This window comes from Scomber japonicus, chromosome 1 (assembly GCF_027409825.1).
Source record: "Scomber japonicus isolate fScoJap1 chromosome 1, fScoJap1.pri, whole genome shotgun sequence".
In the NCBI taxonomy this organism is placed as follows: domain Eukaryota; kingdom Metazoa; phylum Chordata; class Actinopteri; order Scombriformes; family Scombridae; genus Scomber; species Scomber japonicus.
The window spans coordinates 5091896-5106728 of record NC_070578.1 but is presented as its reverse complement, the minus strand read 5'-3'; the positions used below and the strand labels follow the sequence as shown (position 1 = coordinate 5106728).

The 14833-nt window shown below is 39.0% G+C and overlaps 1 protein-coding gene across 1 annotated transcript; it reads left to right on the top strand.

Annotated features, from left to right (window-relative positions):
• Positions 1 to 9937: 9937 nt before the first annotated feature.
• On the top strand, positions 9938 to 14601 carry LOC128364926 (low choriolytic enzyme-like). The gene is made up of 8 exons (XM_053325908.1): positions 9938 to 10000; positions 10205 to 10235; positions 10364 to 10429; positions 10694 to 10855; positions 12393 to 12510; positions 12663 to 12841; positions 13222 to 13303; positions 14430 to 14601. Exons 1-8 carry the CDS (start codon positions 9938 to 9940, stop codon positions 14599 to 14601), a joined length of 873 nt encoding a protein of 290 aa, XP_053181883.1.
• The last annotated feature ends 232 nt before the right edge of the window (positions 14602 to 14833 follow it).

Genomic DNA, 14833 nt, shown 5'->3' with positions numbered 1-14833 from the left:
TTACAATTAGTTTCACAGATTGTATTTATTGCAATGCAATGAATTGCATTACATGAAGCAGGCTTCATATTTTTCTGGTAATGAGTTTAAATGTTAATACAAATATACTGGTATAATTAAGGTTTTTAGAAATCATAGTAAATGTGTCACTGACAGTACTGATGTCAGTTTAAATATTGTATTCAAAAATCAATAATATCATGACAGCAAATAATATAACAGCAGCAACTAAATTGTTTATTTTTATATCTTCGTTAATATGGACATATGTGCTGTAGTTACACACTCATACCACTGGGTGCCATCATTTCTCTACAAGTTCCTCTTCCTCTCAGTCTTCCTATTTGGTTTTCTACCTTTTTTATTACTTCTGCTCCTCCTCTACTTACTGTTCTCCCATTATCTACTAACTAACATCGGCAATAACCCAATAATATAAGATATAATAATATAATATGTTTATTTTGGTGCTTCTGGAATACATTTTTCATATGTTTTTTATGCTCTGTTATGTTATTTTGGACTAATTGTTGCATTAGTGTAACACTGTGTTGTTGTTTTTTTCTTTCATATTTGTGAAATCAACTACACTTTTGTCTATGACTTTACATTTGTAGTCTAACCGGCTGTGACACACAGTCTAGACAGCACTGTGGATCTGTGGATCAATGACAAGACACAAGATAGTGCCATTTTAATTCTGACTAACGCTAAGCAGGGCTTGAAGGGAATTCTGGTCTATAAGCCTGATCCAGTTCACAGTGGGGCTACAGCACTATCTGCGTACCTGGTGGTACAGATCAACACTTAGTGTAAATTTACTATGTTAATGTAGTACTAAATAATATCTAAAAATAACGGCGGGTGTCTGTTTCATATTTCTCAATCCCCTACAGTAGCTCTTTTCTTTCTAGTTTCTTTACCACGTTTTCTCTTATTTTTCATAAATGTTCAAAAACATTCATTTTCCTGTACATTTTTTGTTTATCACATTTTCCTTTGTTTGTGTGTGTACGTGTGTGTGTGTGTGTGTGTACGTGTGTGTGTGTGTACGTGTGTGTGTGTGTGTGTGTGTCTGTGTGTGTGTGTGTGTGTGTGTGTGTGTGTGTGTGTGTGTGTGTGTGTGTGTGTTGCAACAAGTTTTATGCTCTTGGCACCAACTCCAAGTCTATGATAATTAATGTTTTAATATGAGTAGGAGCTTACTTACTGCTCTGGAGATGATGTTCCACCACAGATCCATCAATCTTGATGGACACACTGCTAGTCCGGTAACCCTGACATTCCCCATAAATACAGGATTGTTCTAATAATAATAATACATTTTAATAATAATACATTTTATTTATAACACGCTTTTACAAGTGCTCAAAGACGCTTTACAAAGGACACAATTAAAATATAGAACAATGTGGAGTAACACACCACCAAACAATGTAGAATATTAAAAAAGACATAAAATGAAAAGAACAAACAATGTAGAAGGTTAAAAAAGACATACAATGAAAAGTCCCCCCAAGTTTGGTGGTTGGTCCGAGAGGATAGGGCAAGGAGATTTTCCTCTGAGGATCGGAGGGCACGGGAGGGGGGGTGTAGTGGTGGAGCAGGTCTGTGAAGTAAGTGGGGGCCAGGTTGTTAAGTTATTTGTGGGTGAGCAGGAGGATTTTGAATTGTATACAGGGTGAGATGGGGAGCCAGTGCAGTTTTTGGAGGACAAGGATGATGTGTTCTCAGGAGCAGGTGTGGGTGAGCAGGCGGGCAGCGGAGTTCTGAATGTATTGGAGTTTATTGAGGAGTTTGGATGATGAGCCATATAGGATGCTGATGCAAGTCTGGATGTTATAAAAGCATGAATCAGGGTTTCGGCAGCAGAGACGGTGAGTGAGGGGCGAAGACAGGCGGTGTTCTTGAGGTGAACAAAGGTGGTCCTGGTGATGTGGTTAATGTGGCGGTCGAACTTGAGTTGGCTGTCAAAGATGACCAAGGTTTCCGGGTGTGAGGGGAGGAAGACAGAGTACATTTGTTGAAGGTGAGGCTGAAGTTTTGGGGGGTTCTGGTGTGGGACCAATGATGATGATGATGTCTGATTTGTCACTGTTCAGTTGGAGATAGTTTTTTTTACATCCATTTTTTTAATTTCAATGAGACAGTTGCTGAGTGTGGAGTGGTGTTGTCACCTTGTGACAGAGGAGCAGTGGTGGAAGTGCAGTTGTTAACGCTGATGAACTGGTGACGGTTGGTGAGGTAGGAGTGGATCCAGGTGAGTGCTGTGCCAGTGATGTGGGCTGAAGATTTCAGTCGGGAGAGCAGGATGGAGTGGTTGTTGGTATCAAAGGCTGCTGTGAGGTCAAGAAGGATGAGGAATGGTGAGGTGTCCGGAGTCTGAGGAGAGGAGAAGGTCGTTGGTAATTTTGAGGAGGGCTGTCTCTGTGCTGTGTTGTGATTGGAAACCAGATTGTAAGCATTCAAAGAGATTACTGGAGGTGAAGTGGGTTCTGAGTTGAGAGGCTACAGCACATTCCAGGATTTTTGGCAGGAAGGGGAAATTCGAGATAAGGCGGAAGTTACTTGGATTGTCAGTGTTGAGACCAGATTTTTTGATGATGGGTGTAATGGCAGCCAGTTTGAGGGTTTGGGGAACAAAACCAGAGCTGAGGGAGGTGTTAATGATGTCGGTGATGACAGGGAGGCAGTCCTTAATGAGTTTGGATGGGATTGGGTCCAGGGTGCAGGTGAAGGTGAAGGTTTTTATCCCGGTCATGAGAGTTGTTAACTGTGCTGGAGATATTGGAGAGAACTGTAACAGGGGCTGGATGGTGGCAGGTGATGAGGCAGGTGGTGAAATGGGAGGGATTCCAGAGGTGTTGAGGTTACTCTAGATGGTGTCTATTTTTGTTTGGAAGTATGAAAGGAATGATTGGCACTTTTCAGTTGTAAATGATGAGTGAGTGTTGTCATGGGGTTTGAGGAGTGAGTTTATGATGGAAAACAGAGCCTTGGAGTTGTTTGAGCCAGAGTGGATGAGGTGAGAGTAGTAGGTGCTCCGGGCTGTGTTGAGTGCATCTTTGTATTGTTGCAGGTGGTCTGTGTAGGCGAGAAGGTGAACAGATAATCCAGTTTTCTTGCAGAATCTTTCCAGTTGGCGTTTCCAGGATTTCATTTGGCGGAGTACCAGGGGGCAGAGTGGGTGAATGAGACAGTTTTTGTTTTGGCGGGGGCAAGCTGATCCAAGCAGGAGGAGAGTGTACTGTTGTAATAGTTGACCAGGTCAGTGGGGTCATCAGAGGGCAGGGGAGGTGAGGCAGACAGACAGTAGGTGAGAGAGGCTGAGAGAGCTGCAGGTGAGAAGGAGTTAAGGTTTCTGAAGGTTATTGTCCGGCTCTGGATTGGGGTGGAGGTAGGGAGTTCAATGTTCATTGTGATTGCCAGGTGGTTGGAAAATATGCAAATTGTGACTGGATAACTGTTGAATGTTGAGTTTAGTGGAGCAAACCAAGTCCAGAATGTGACCACGGCTGTGTGTTGGGAAGGTTATGTGTTGAGTGAAATTGAGGCATTGCAGCAGTTGTAAAAATTCTGTAGCCGGTTTATTGTCTGTGCTGTCAATGTGTAGATTAAAGTCGCCCAGGAGGAGAGCAGATGGTGAGATGGCAGATAACTGGGTCAGAAAGTCAGCAAAATCAGAAAGGATGGAGGGATGTGGTTTTGGGGGGCAATAAATGATGGCTGTGACCAGAGGAGAAGAACCAGAGTTTGTAGGTGAGGTGTTCAAATGAGGGATGTGGAGCAATGGGGACGGTGGATGTTTTGATATTTTTCCTAAAGATGGCAGCAATGCCACCTCCCCAGCCCTCTTTGCGGGGTTTGTCCATATAAGTGTATCCTGTGGGGGTGGCTTGGTTTAGTGAGAAATAGTCCAGAGGTGTTTGACAGGTTTCAGTGAGACAGAGAAAGTCCAGGTTATTGTCCATTATGAAATCATTGAGAAGGAGGCTCTTGTTGTTGAGGGAGTGGGTGTTGAATAAGGCCACTTTGAGGTGATGTTGCTTTGTGAGGGGCTATGAGGACCGGGGATGTGGACGCAGGTTGACCAGATGTCAATATGTCTTGTGCTCAGTGGACGGGGGCGCCTGCATGTGAAAAGTTACAGGTTGTAGATGTAATGACTGATGTGGCCAGGGGGAGGAGCTAGAGGTCATAAGCGAGCTGTGTGCTGCCAGCAAGACGCGTTCAAAAAGCTCGGTCCCCCCCGCGGCCTCTGGGGGCTGGTACCAGAAGGGAGCAATTTCCCATTGAGCCCCATGTTAAAATAGCCGACTTTACAGCTTAAAGCCTGGTACCTTTTAATTTTTAGTCTTTCGCGATAGTTTCCACCTCAGTGAACACTGTATGAATTTTTTTGTACCACAACCGTTTGAGTGTCATTTAGGCTTAAAATTCTGGCCTCTTCTTCCTGAGAACACTGAGGAGGAGCAAACTCCCTCCACTTCTGCTGAGGAACTTCTATACGAAGGTATTATTGGTGCAAAAGGTTTGAGCACCTGTAACAGTGGAATTTGTAGTTGTGTACAGTAAATTTGAGGTCACATACTCTATGAGTTGTGCACTTGTACATTTTTTTTTCTCTCCACAAATACAACACAACACTTACACATTCACAAATTCTTAATTGCAGGTGCACAAATCCTATTTTACAAGTCACAGATTAAAAAACTGACACGCTCACATTTTTGCTCCTATTGTTGTAGTATATTTGGTGCAAAACATACTTGTGTATCTGCATCAAACAATGTGAAGTTGTGGATAAAATTTGAATATGTGCAAATCTGAATGTGAACTTGTGCAATAAATATTCAATGTATGTAAAATAATTTCTCACGAAAATATTTGTGTTCTTTTAAAACACATACACAAATTGATAAGTACAACTGCTCGAATCTTCCCCACGAGTCACAGATTCTGCTTCCTTCAACTACACATCACAAATCGCGCCTCCACTGAGATATGTGGCAGAACTGACAAAGACACAGTGGGGAAACAGGCATTTATACACATGAGGGGAGGAGATAACGATGCACAGGTGAAGACAATGGACTATCACACACACAGGAAGTCTGTTCAAAACCACATACTTTCCTACTACTCGTACTAACTCTGACGTCATTTGAAGTATGTAGTGTGTTTTAACTGCGTAGTGTGTGATTTAGAGTATGTGAGAAGTTCATGGATGGTTTACTAGATTCTCCAGAAATGCAGAGTATGCATCAAGAGCTGACTACTCACACTCACATTCCCCAAGATGCAACGTAACTTCTGGAAAAAAAACAAAATACAAACGTCACAGATCACCACCTCAGTGGTTTCAAGTTAGCTACAGGTTCAATTCACTTTATAAATCTCTTGCCTTAGTTAAAAATAAAAAGAACACAATGTTTTTAGAAAGCTATGAAAAAATATTTGATGTACCCCCTGACATTTAATGGGATATATTAACAATGATTATTACATACCTATGTATGGACATGACAATATTTATCTATTTATTTTTGTTCTGTTTTTTATTTATTTTTATTCATTGTGTATTTGTTTGAATTAGATCCTTTCTGTCTCTGTATTTATTCTATTTATTATCTTTCTGAATGTGGAACAGCTCTCATGTTTTGTGTTGTATGTCAGTGTTTGACACTTTTTGTATAACTTGAACACTTAAATAAAGAAGTTAAAAAAAATTTTTTTTAAAAGTTAGCTACAGCAAGGGTATTCGCTTCCTGTTTTCAAAATAAAAGCACCAATTCTATCATTATGGTTTTCCTACTAATAAAAGGTAACGGGTGTTTTATTTTGTGAAAATGACCGGATGTGCGTTACTCGCTACGGCTAACTTTAAACAGGTGCTATTTGGACAAATTAGTGTCACATTGTGGATCTACAGGGCTACTTTCTCGCCTAATAAGGTTATAAATGTGGATAAAATGGTATATTTACAGAGTTAGAGCTAAAATGAAATCAGCTTCAGCTTGCTGATTTCAGCTCAAGTAGGGACGAAAAGCATTGTGGCTTATTGTGTAGCATACAGGCTGTGGTGTGGTCCGCGTTCACACCTGCAAACAAATCAAGATTGGTCCAATTGACGTTCATTGAGCTCATCTTCCGGTAGGTCGGCATGCAAAGTCAAGCAGACCGAGACCACCTCTTTTTGGAAGTCTCGGTCCGCTTGATTTAGTGCGCTTTTGGTCCACATGGACTGTTTAGTATGCACCAACTACTGTTGGTGTGAAAGCACCCTTACTTCCATCTTATTTTTTGAACCATGAGTTTATGAACTTAACAGTCATGATGAAAGTATGAACTTGGGAAACTTGGTCTCGCCCAATAACTTTTAACACGAGTTTGAACTGTCTGAAAACAGACAGCTTTGCAAGATTGTCCAATATCAATGTTCTCGTATGACTAAAGGGTTGTATTATCAGTGTGATTGTTTCCAAAGTTAAGTCATGAAATTTATTATCATGTCTTTTTATGATAATTCATCTGTTTTAATTTATTGTCAGCAGGGTCTAAGATGATATCTTTTCTGTGGTGTTTGAAGGAAATGGAAGTTAAATGTATAACTTGTCCTGCCCTGTTGTTCTGCGGTCACTTGGTTATGACCTCTCTCCCTCGCTAGAGGGCGCTAACAATATTAGAGTAAGCCAGTGTGAGCTAAGATCTGCTCAAGAGCAGATGTGTTTTTCCTGCCTGCTGCTAATAAACTAGCAAACTGTTCGCCAGCAACTCCGCTTGTCGTTTTTTTACCAAAAAGGCATCTTTCCCACACAGTCTGTCGACACAACATTTTCCAGGCTTGGGGAGTAATGAATACATGCAACAGCGTTATGTTATTAGGATACAAAAAGTTAACTGTGTTCTGCTACAGTTACAGAAAAAGACAAAGTCTGATTACAGGTACATTCAGTAAAAATGGGGATTACAATTTTAAAACACATTTTACAGTAAAGAACGATATACTACCATACACTGAACAAGTCCCAAACTAAACAGAGCAGAAACAAGAGAGAAAATTAACTTGCTGATCCATGAAAGTCTGAGTAGAGGATGATACCGCATGACACATGCAGGTGCACACAGCGGGCGCATGTACACTCACTTCACACACTGTACTTAAAAGTTGGCCTCATTTGTCATTAGTCCCAAAGATTTATGACAAATGAGTTAAAGAGAGCTTAAGTTTATTACTATTTATTACATACTGTGTGTGTGTAATATATTGACCTGACAGTGTGTCAAAGAAAAGTCAGACTCAGCCAGCGGGCTAGGCGCTGTTTCATCAGAGGATTTCTCTGAGCATGTTGAATGTTACAGCACTGTGAATTGCGCAGTATCTGATCCGCCATCTGCTCCGTTTTATGGGCCTATCCACAAAATCTTTTTGCTAATCTACAACCTGGTTGTAGAATCCTACAGCAGCTGAAATGATAAGTGAATCTCCAAACTGTGGAAAAGAGAGAGAGAGACAGTGAGAGAGAGAGAGGTCCACCCTAAGTGCTTGTGGCAATTTGCAGATTTGTTATTGCAGTAATCCTAATGTAACAGACAGTAATGAAGTTGCATAACTTCAATATTGTGGACTTGGATTACTTTACTGACTACATTTTTAAGAGGTAACCAGAAACTGTATAGGAATGCATGTTTAAAGTAACCCTCGCAATCCTGGTCTAAGATGACATACTCCATTACCAGAATGGACGTTTTGTAGCAGGACTCTGATGTGGTTGTTCCTGTCAGTTTCTTTAAGACAGTCTATTAACAGTCCATTACATGATACAAAAGCAAAAGCTCAGGTGATTCACTGGGAAACCATATGTGCGATCTGTGCTCATAAGTTTTACCTTAATCATTGTTCCTGTTTTTGCAAGATTTTACAAGACTGTGTGAAAACTAAGCACACAATGCAACCGTGGCCACAATTAGAGAAATCATATAACCACATCAATGTCATGCAACTCTGAGAGTTGTGTAAATGTGACAACATTAATGCAATAACATAAACATGTAATTAACACTGATATGTGTGCTGCTGTTCATCTACTTTGTGTTGTTCACTTTGGTTACTGTATGTATTACAGGTTTTTACAGGCCACTCATACTCCATTCATTGATAGATTCATAGTGACTAAAATAAAGTATTACAGAAATAATAATTATATTTTTACATTTGACATTGTCATTTTTTAATGACAATGTATGTTTTGTTGAATTTAGTTTCAGTGCAACACAATATTGATCACTGAATGAAATGATTCATTATCCATATTATTAGATTACTGATCAAATATATGATTGAAATAAGAAGTCTTCATTTTCATTTTTCTCACCGTCAGTATTCACAGACAACTGCTGTTTGATTCTGCAGACTAGAAATGATTCTCAACATTATGAATAATATCATCTGAAATGATCATAAATGAAGAAGTTTAAAATGAATGTATTTAATTATTAAAAGCTATGAATCATTGAGGCAGTCCAAACAAGTGTTCCTGTTATCTAACATCATGTTCATTTGGAAGGCATTGTGAGCTGTTAATGCAGTTTTTATACATATTCTGAAGTTCAGTAATGATTTTCCAAACTGTGAGATATGTCCTGTCAGATCTTCCACTGGTTCATTGCATTTTGAAAACATGATTTAGTGGAGATAAAGTGATACTTTACAGTGATACCACTGACAGGGACTCTTTAACCTAATGAGTGCATACAGTATGCTTTAAATGCTTTAAAGTACATTTTGCTCTTAATTCTTGCACACTTTCAACTTTTTTAGTGCATGACTTTTTCTTGTGATGGAGTATTTTCACAGTACTTTTATATTTTTTTAAAAAGAAAAAGGAAGAAATAGCAGATAAATACTTCCTTTTCCATGATAGATCATTTAGCTGTACACTTTTTCTTCCTATGAACAAAACAGCAGGAAGCAAAACTAGCTTGCACAAATCAAGTAATAACGGTCACTTCCACCTGAGCTGAATTTGTCAATAAGTGTCTGTTGAGCAGTGGTGCAATGTAACTAAGAACATTCACTCAAGTACTGTACAATTCTGAGCCACTTATACTTTAAACCATTGAAAATATTGTATGTTTTACTCTGCTACATTTATTTGACAGCTTTAGTCACGTTGTTAATGTTTATTGTATATTGAAAAACATATATAATATATAGAATTTATAAAATAGAATAAAAAGCATCGATAAAGATAAAAACAGTTTCCAACCAAACAAAATCAACTCTTATATTTTAACAGCAAAAGAAAAGATTAGAGCAGTGGTTCTTAACCTTGTTGGAGGTACCGAACCCCACCAGTTTCATATGCGCATTCACCGAACCCCTCTTTAGTGAAAAATAAAATAGGATTTTTTTCAAATGCAAGACATAGATATGTTTTTTTACTGGTGCACAAAATGAGCCGTGCATGAACATCACCTTGTTCAAAGAACAAAACCAACACAATGCATAAACTCACAACAAATTACATACCTGCAAATCAGTGTGACTTCTGCTGTTGCCTTTGAGAGACCAGTTCAGATATATGTGGCTTCACCTTGGCAAGTGCCACTCTCATGTCATTTTCAAAAAAAATGAGGCACTGCCGAACCCCCGAGACCGACTCACCGAACCCCTAGGGTTTGATCGAACCCAGGTTAAGAACCACTGGATTAGAGAAATGTTATCTACTTTTATTTAAGTAGGACAGCAGGACTTTTACTTATGATGACATACTTCTACATTGTTGTGTTGGATCTGAGTACTTCTTTCATTACTGTTGTTGAGCAACATGCCATATTTGGATGAGAGGTAGTTGCTCTCCCACCAATATAAGCTTGAGATCTTCTGTCTCTCTGGATGTCTTCTTTGTCTGCTGTTGCTGTCCTGTGACCAGCCATGATTCTCCAGACCGCTGTGCTCAGCATCCTCCTCTGCTCTGTCCAGAGCTTCACTCTGCAGGTAAGCATCAATAGACACCTTTAGATTCATACAGTATTCACACAGTATTGCAAATGTTTCATTCAGTAGCCTCTGAAATTGAAGTTTGCAGGATTTAAACTGAATATTTCAACTTGCAAAAAATATTATACTGAATTCAGATAAGACCACAGTGGCACTATATCAATTTAAAAGCATTTAACCAACCTCTGCATGCTATTACAGGCTTCATTTGAAAAGAGTGATGAATCCTCTGGTAAGACATACTTACATTTCATGAAGTACAATGTATTTACTTGATGTAAATATTTAGTATTCATGTAAATATATAGCAATTCATGAAGTTACATTCAAGTACATGAACAAACTGTTTCTATTCAACAGGCAACACCATTGAGGAAGATGATTTCAGTGTCTCCGCACTGATAGAGAAAGCCAATGCCAATCTGGGTATGTTCATCTCCACTGCAGCTGCTTTGTGTTGTTCAGTACAGATCTCATAATATGTGATAACATTTCATCTTTGGTGAAATTATCATTCCAGCAGTAAATGCATAGAGCAAGACAATCATTTTACATTTAAACTGAGATTACATTATTACATTATTACAGTATATTAGCCTATATAGACTCAGATTAGACCTGCCTGAATGAAATGCAGTACAACAAAATAGATGAAAACTTTTTCTCAACTGTCATCATGTCATTTTACAGGAAAGAACCCTGGTGATCCTCTAGTGATGTTTGGAGACATAGCAGTGTCAACTGATCTAGGGAATGCTGATCCCTGCACCGATGACAAAGACAAAAACTGCAAGTGGCCTAAAGCTTCTGATGGCAACGTCTATGTTCCTTACCACATCTCCAATCAGTTCTGTAAGTCTCACTAACCATCTAGGTTTTGAAGGCACAATGTTGGTTTTGTGAGAGGTGGATTAGCAATATATAACACACCTGTCTTCAATTCAGAACACTTATGGGCTACAGCCTTAATTATGGAGGCTGATGTGTGCAAACTGATACTGTATGACAGACACTACTGAACAACATGTTGATATGTGGTGCATTTTAACAACGATGCATTCACATACTGTGTATGTATTCAAGTTTGATGCAACTAGTTACTGTTGTATATACTGAATTACATTTACATAGTCAACAACTACAAATCTTAATGAAATGAAATGATTTGAGTCAGTGAAGTGATTTGTGATATAATTTGTTCTTTACACCCCTAGTATCAATCAATAAATCAATCAATCAGACTTTATTTATCTAGAACTTTTCATATAGTAAATTGTAGCACAATGTGCTTTACATAATATAAGCAAGCAAAAACAAAGCAGAAGCAAAACTAACACACACACACACACATGCACAAAGGCAACAGAAAACTGAGGAAGAATTATTCCACTCTCAGTAATTTGCAGTGAGGAAACACCATAGACTGGATAAAACCATATAATTAAAAGGAACCAAAAATAAATAAATAAATAAAATACAATGTGCATTTAAAAAAAAAAAAAAGATGACGACAAATGATAAAAATTAATTCAAACCAGAATTAAAAAGTTACCATTAACACGAGGACATAATCATGTAAATAACTAAAATTATACAATAAATAGGCTAAATAAACTAAACAGTATGGATAGAATATAATAAAACCTATAAATAAAATTGAGACAAGCAAGACTAAAAAGGTATGCCTTAAGTTTGCTTTTAAAATTGTCCTAATAATTAGTAATAAGTAGTGATCATCCCATTTTTGCTTTTCCATTTTGAATTGTTGCCCAACAAGATTAAGTTAAGAAAACTGACTTAAAGACTGTGTAAAGTGAATTCAGACATTTTCTTCTAAACACATTAAATAGGTCATAAATGTATTTCTAAAACATGTGTAAAAAGCATTTCAACTATTTAGATTTGAATTGTGGAGCTAGGCTTCACAAACTGTGTTTCAAAATTTCTGTTTTCAGGATTTAGTGGGCGGGTCTGAAAATTACCGCCCCCGCCCCTGTAATACATTCAGCCCACACAACTACTACTACAGTCTACAGTTAGCTGAATTAGCCGCCAAGTTAGCCGCTGAGCTAGCTGCTGAAACCCCTCAGACATAGGTCCATGTTTCTGGTTGAGGTGGTGACTTTGATTGACAGGTGACACTTGGTAGGGGGCGGGGTTTCAGCAAACTCAGCGGGCACACCCACAGCGTTTGGGAGCAGAGAAAGAGGCTGATTTTTACACAACTTTGAAGCCTAATTTCATATCTTTGGTGATTTTTTTAATCATTCAAATTTGGCAGGGTGGTTAACAACACACGTTTCTGTGGTATGTCAAACTCAGAACACATATTTATTCTTACTTTACACAGACTTTAACTGATAATACGTGTTTTTTTTTTTCTTTCAAGCACAACAAAACAGAGACACCATCATTCGAGGTCTGGAGTCATTTGCCCAGTCTACGTGCATCCGTTTTTTTCCCTTCAATGGACAGACAGACTTTCTGTACATCCAGTCTAGACAAGGGTAAGGACCACACATGCACTATAGCACACTAGAATACCTTAATGCAACAGACATGGTGTGTCTCAGGTCAAAAGTACACAATGTGGGATATTCTTGGGGAAACATTAAGGCTCTTTTACAGTTTGATAGTTTTATTTACTGCTCTGTTTCAGGTGTACCTCATATGTCGGGCGTCAGGGTGGGGGCCAGATTGTGTCGCTGCAGATTCCTGGTTGCATTTACCACCAAGTCATCCAACATGAGCTGCTCCATGCCCTGGGCTTCCACCATGAACAGAATCGGTCTGACAGGGACCAGCATGTTAGAATCCTCTGGCAAAACATCATTCCTGGTGCGTCATGTCACAATCACAGTCTTCATCAAAAATTTGAAAAAGTCATTATCCATTATATAGAATAAACTATGATTAAATATTACTTTTGAAATAACAACAACAACAAAAAACAGGATGTATTAATATACATGTGACCCATAACACTTACTAATAAATGACTGGACTTCATCATTTCATTTCAGCAGGTATAAAGTAACTCAGGGTGTGAATCATGTTTATCAAGACCTCTTGAATGAGCAACCATTGGTACAGAAATAGTGACATATGTAGTTTCCTGCATATGCTGTTCATGCTTTTCACTTACTGCACTTTTCAGACATTTTACTGACAAACTGTAATGGAACACACCAAATCTGACTTGTGTGATTCTTTCACAGGACTAGAGTACGCCTTCTATAAACTCCAGACAAGGAACCTTGACACTCCCTATGACTACAACTCTGTCATGCAATATAGAAGGTAGTTCTCAAAGTTTACTCACTGATCAATATACTTAAGCAAAAGTCATGTTATTATAACATGGCAAACCCTTTTTAGAGGACAGGTTTTACTTTTTCAAGTCTGTATTTCACAGTGTCACATTCCAATATGAATGTTCTCACTACATGATGAGACTACTGCTACTTGATTCTGTATAAAATGTCCAGACACAGAATTGGGGGGGTGGGTGGGGGGGAGGGGGGGTTCTTCACCAATAATAGTCTGTAGAGGTAGTTACAGAGCCAGATTTACTGACACTGTCATATTAGCTGTGGTCGAGCAAGCTGGAGAGTGAATGATAGAGGGAGTGGTTACATTCAACAGCACAAATAAACTTCCCCACACACCTCCACTCAACCGTGCAGCTCATCCTCAAACCTTAGAATCTGAAATGGTGGTGTTATGTCAAAGTCTGTTCTCTCCTGTTAAAATCTCGTAGCACCACGTCTGCGGTTGGAGTTAGGTTATGGTTACGGTTAACTGGTTGGGGATAAGGTAAGCAAGCACCTCAGAACATGGCTGATTGGGTTTATTTTGGAGAAATGGAACCACATCTGGGGATAAGTTATTAGTTGCATTAGAAGGTGGCTGTATTACATTCAATCACAGTAAAAAAAAAAAAAAAAAAATTGAGGTCATTGCAGCTGTGGTCTCGACTGGTCTTAAGAAAAAATCAAGGGTCCAGCTCGTCCAAGACAGAACCAAGACCGGGTCAGAATGCAGTCGATTCAGTGACAAGACCAAGACTTTAAAAATGTGATCTCTAGAGTGGTCTCAAGAACAAGAGCAGTCTCAAGTACAACACTACTAGTGCTCTGTGTCTGCTAGATGTAAATATAGGCATGTTAGCCAGAACAACCTCCTAAAGTGATATGTCAGATTACATTATATTATTGTTTTCAGTTGGTTGAGTTTTTCTGCTCCCAGGTGGTGAAACATTATTAATGCAGCTTTAATCCTCCCATACTGTACATCAGTGGCCACTCAGCTCTACAGGAAGTACTAGTGGTTCCTGTTGAACAAGATCTAAGCAGTTCTGAAAACATAGAATGGTTACAAGTTTACATTTTAAACTCCTCTTAACTACTGCCTGTTTGCACCACAGGGATGCCTTCTCTAGTAATGGGCAGCCAACCATTGTTCCCATCCCCGACCCCAACGTTTCCATTGGCGAGGCTTTCCAGATGAGTCCCACCGACATCGGTCGGGTGAACCGTCTTTATCGCTGCAGTATGTATCTTTTGACTCATGAAGCCTATTACTACTATTCCCTCTGAACTATCAACCTGCTCTTGTTTCTTCTCATCTTCATCCTTCCTACCTTCTAACCTGGCTACCCACTAGCCTACCACCTACCAACAATACTCTCTCATCATACTACTGTATCTATCACCCTGCTGACATAATGGACAGACTACAGTCCCTGACAAAAGTCACTTATCCATTTTGTAGAAACAACAGCGTAGAACCTGACTTTTAATTAATCCATTGGTTTTAGAAATGGCTCAT

What these genes read in the sequence shown, in the direction of transcription:
- LOC128364926 (XM_053325908.1), top strand. Translation starts at nt 9,938, where the DNA reads ATGATTCTCCAGACCGCTGTGCTCAGCATCCTCCTCTGCTCTGTCCAG. An exon ending in AAAGAGTGATGAATCCTCTG is followed by an intron (nt 10,236 to 10,363) that starts GTAAGACATACT and finishes TCTATTCAACAG; the next exon opens with GCAACACCATTGAGGAAGAT. An exon ending in CTGGCAAAACATCATTCCTG is followed by an intron (nt 12,842 to 13,221) that starts GTGCGTCATGTC and finishes ATTCTTTCACAG; the next exon opens with GACTAGAGTACGCCTTCTAT.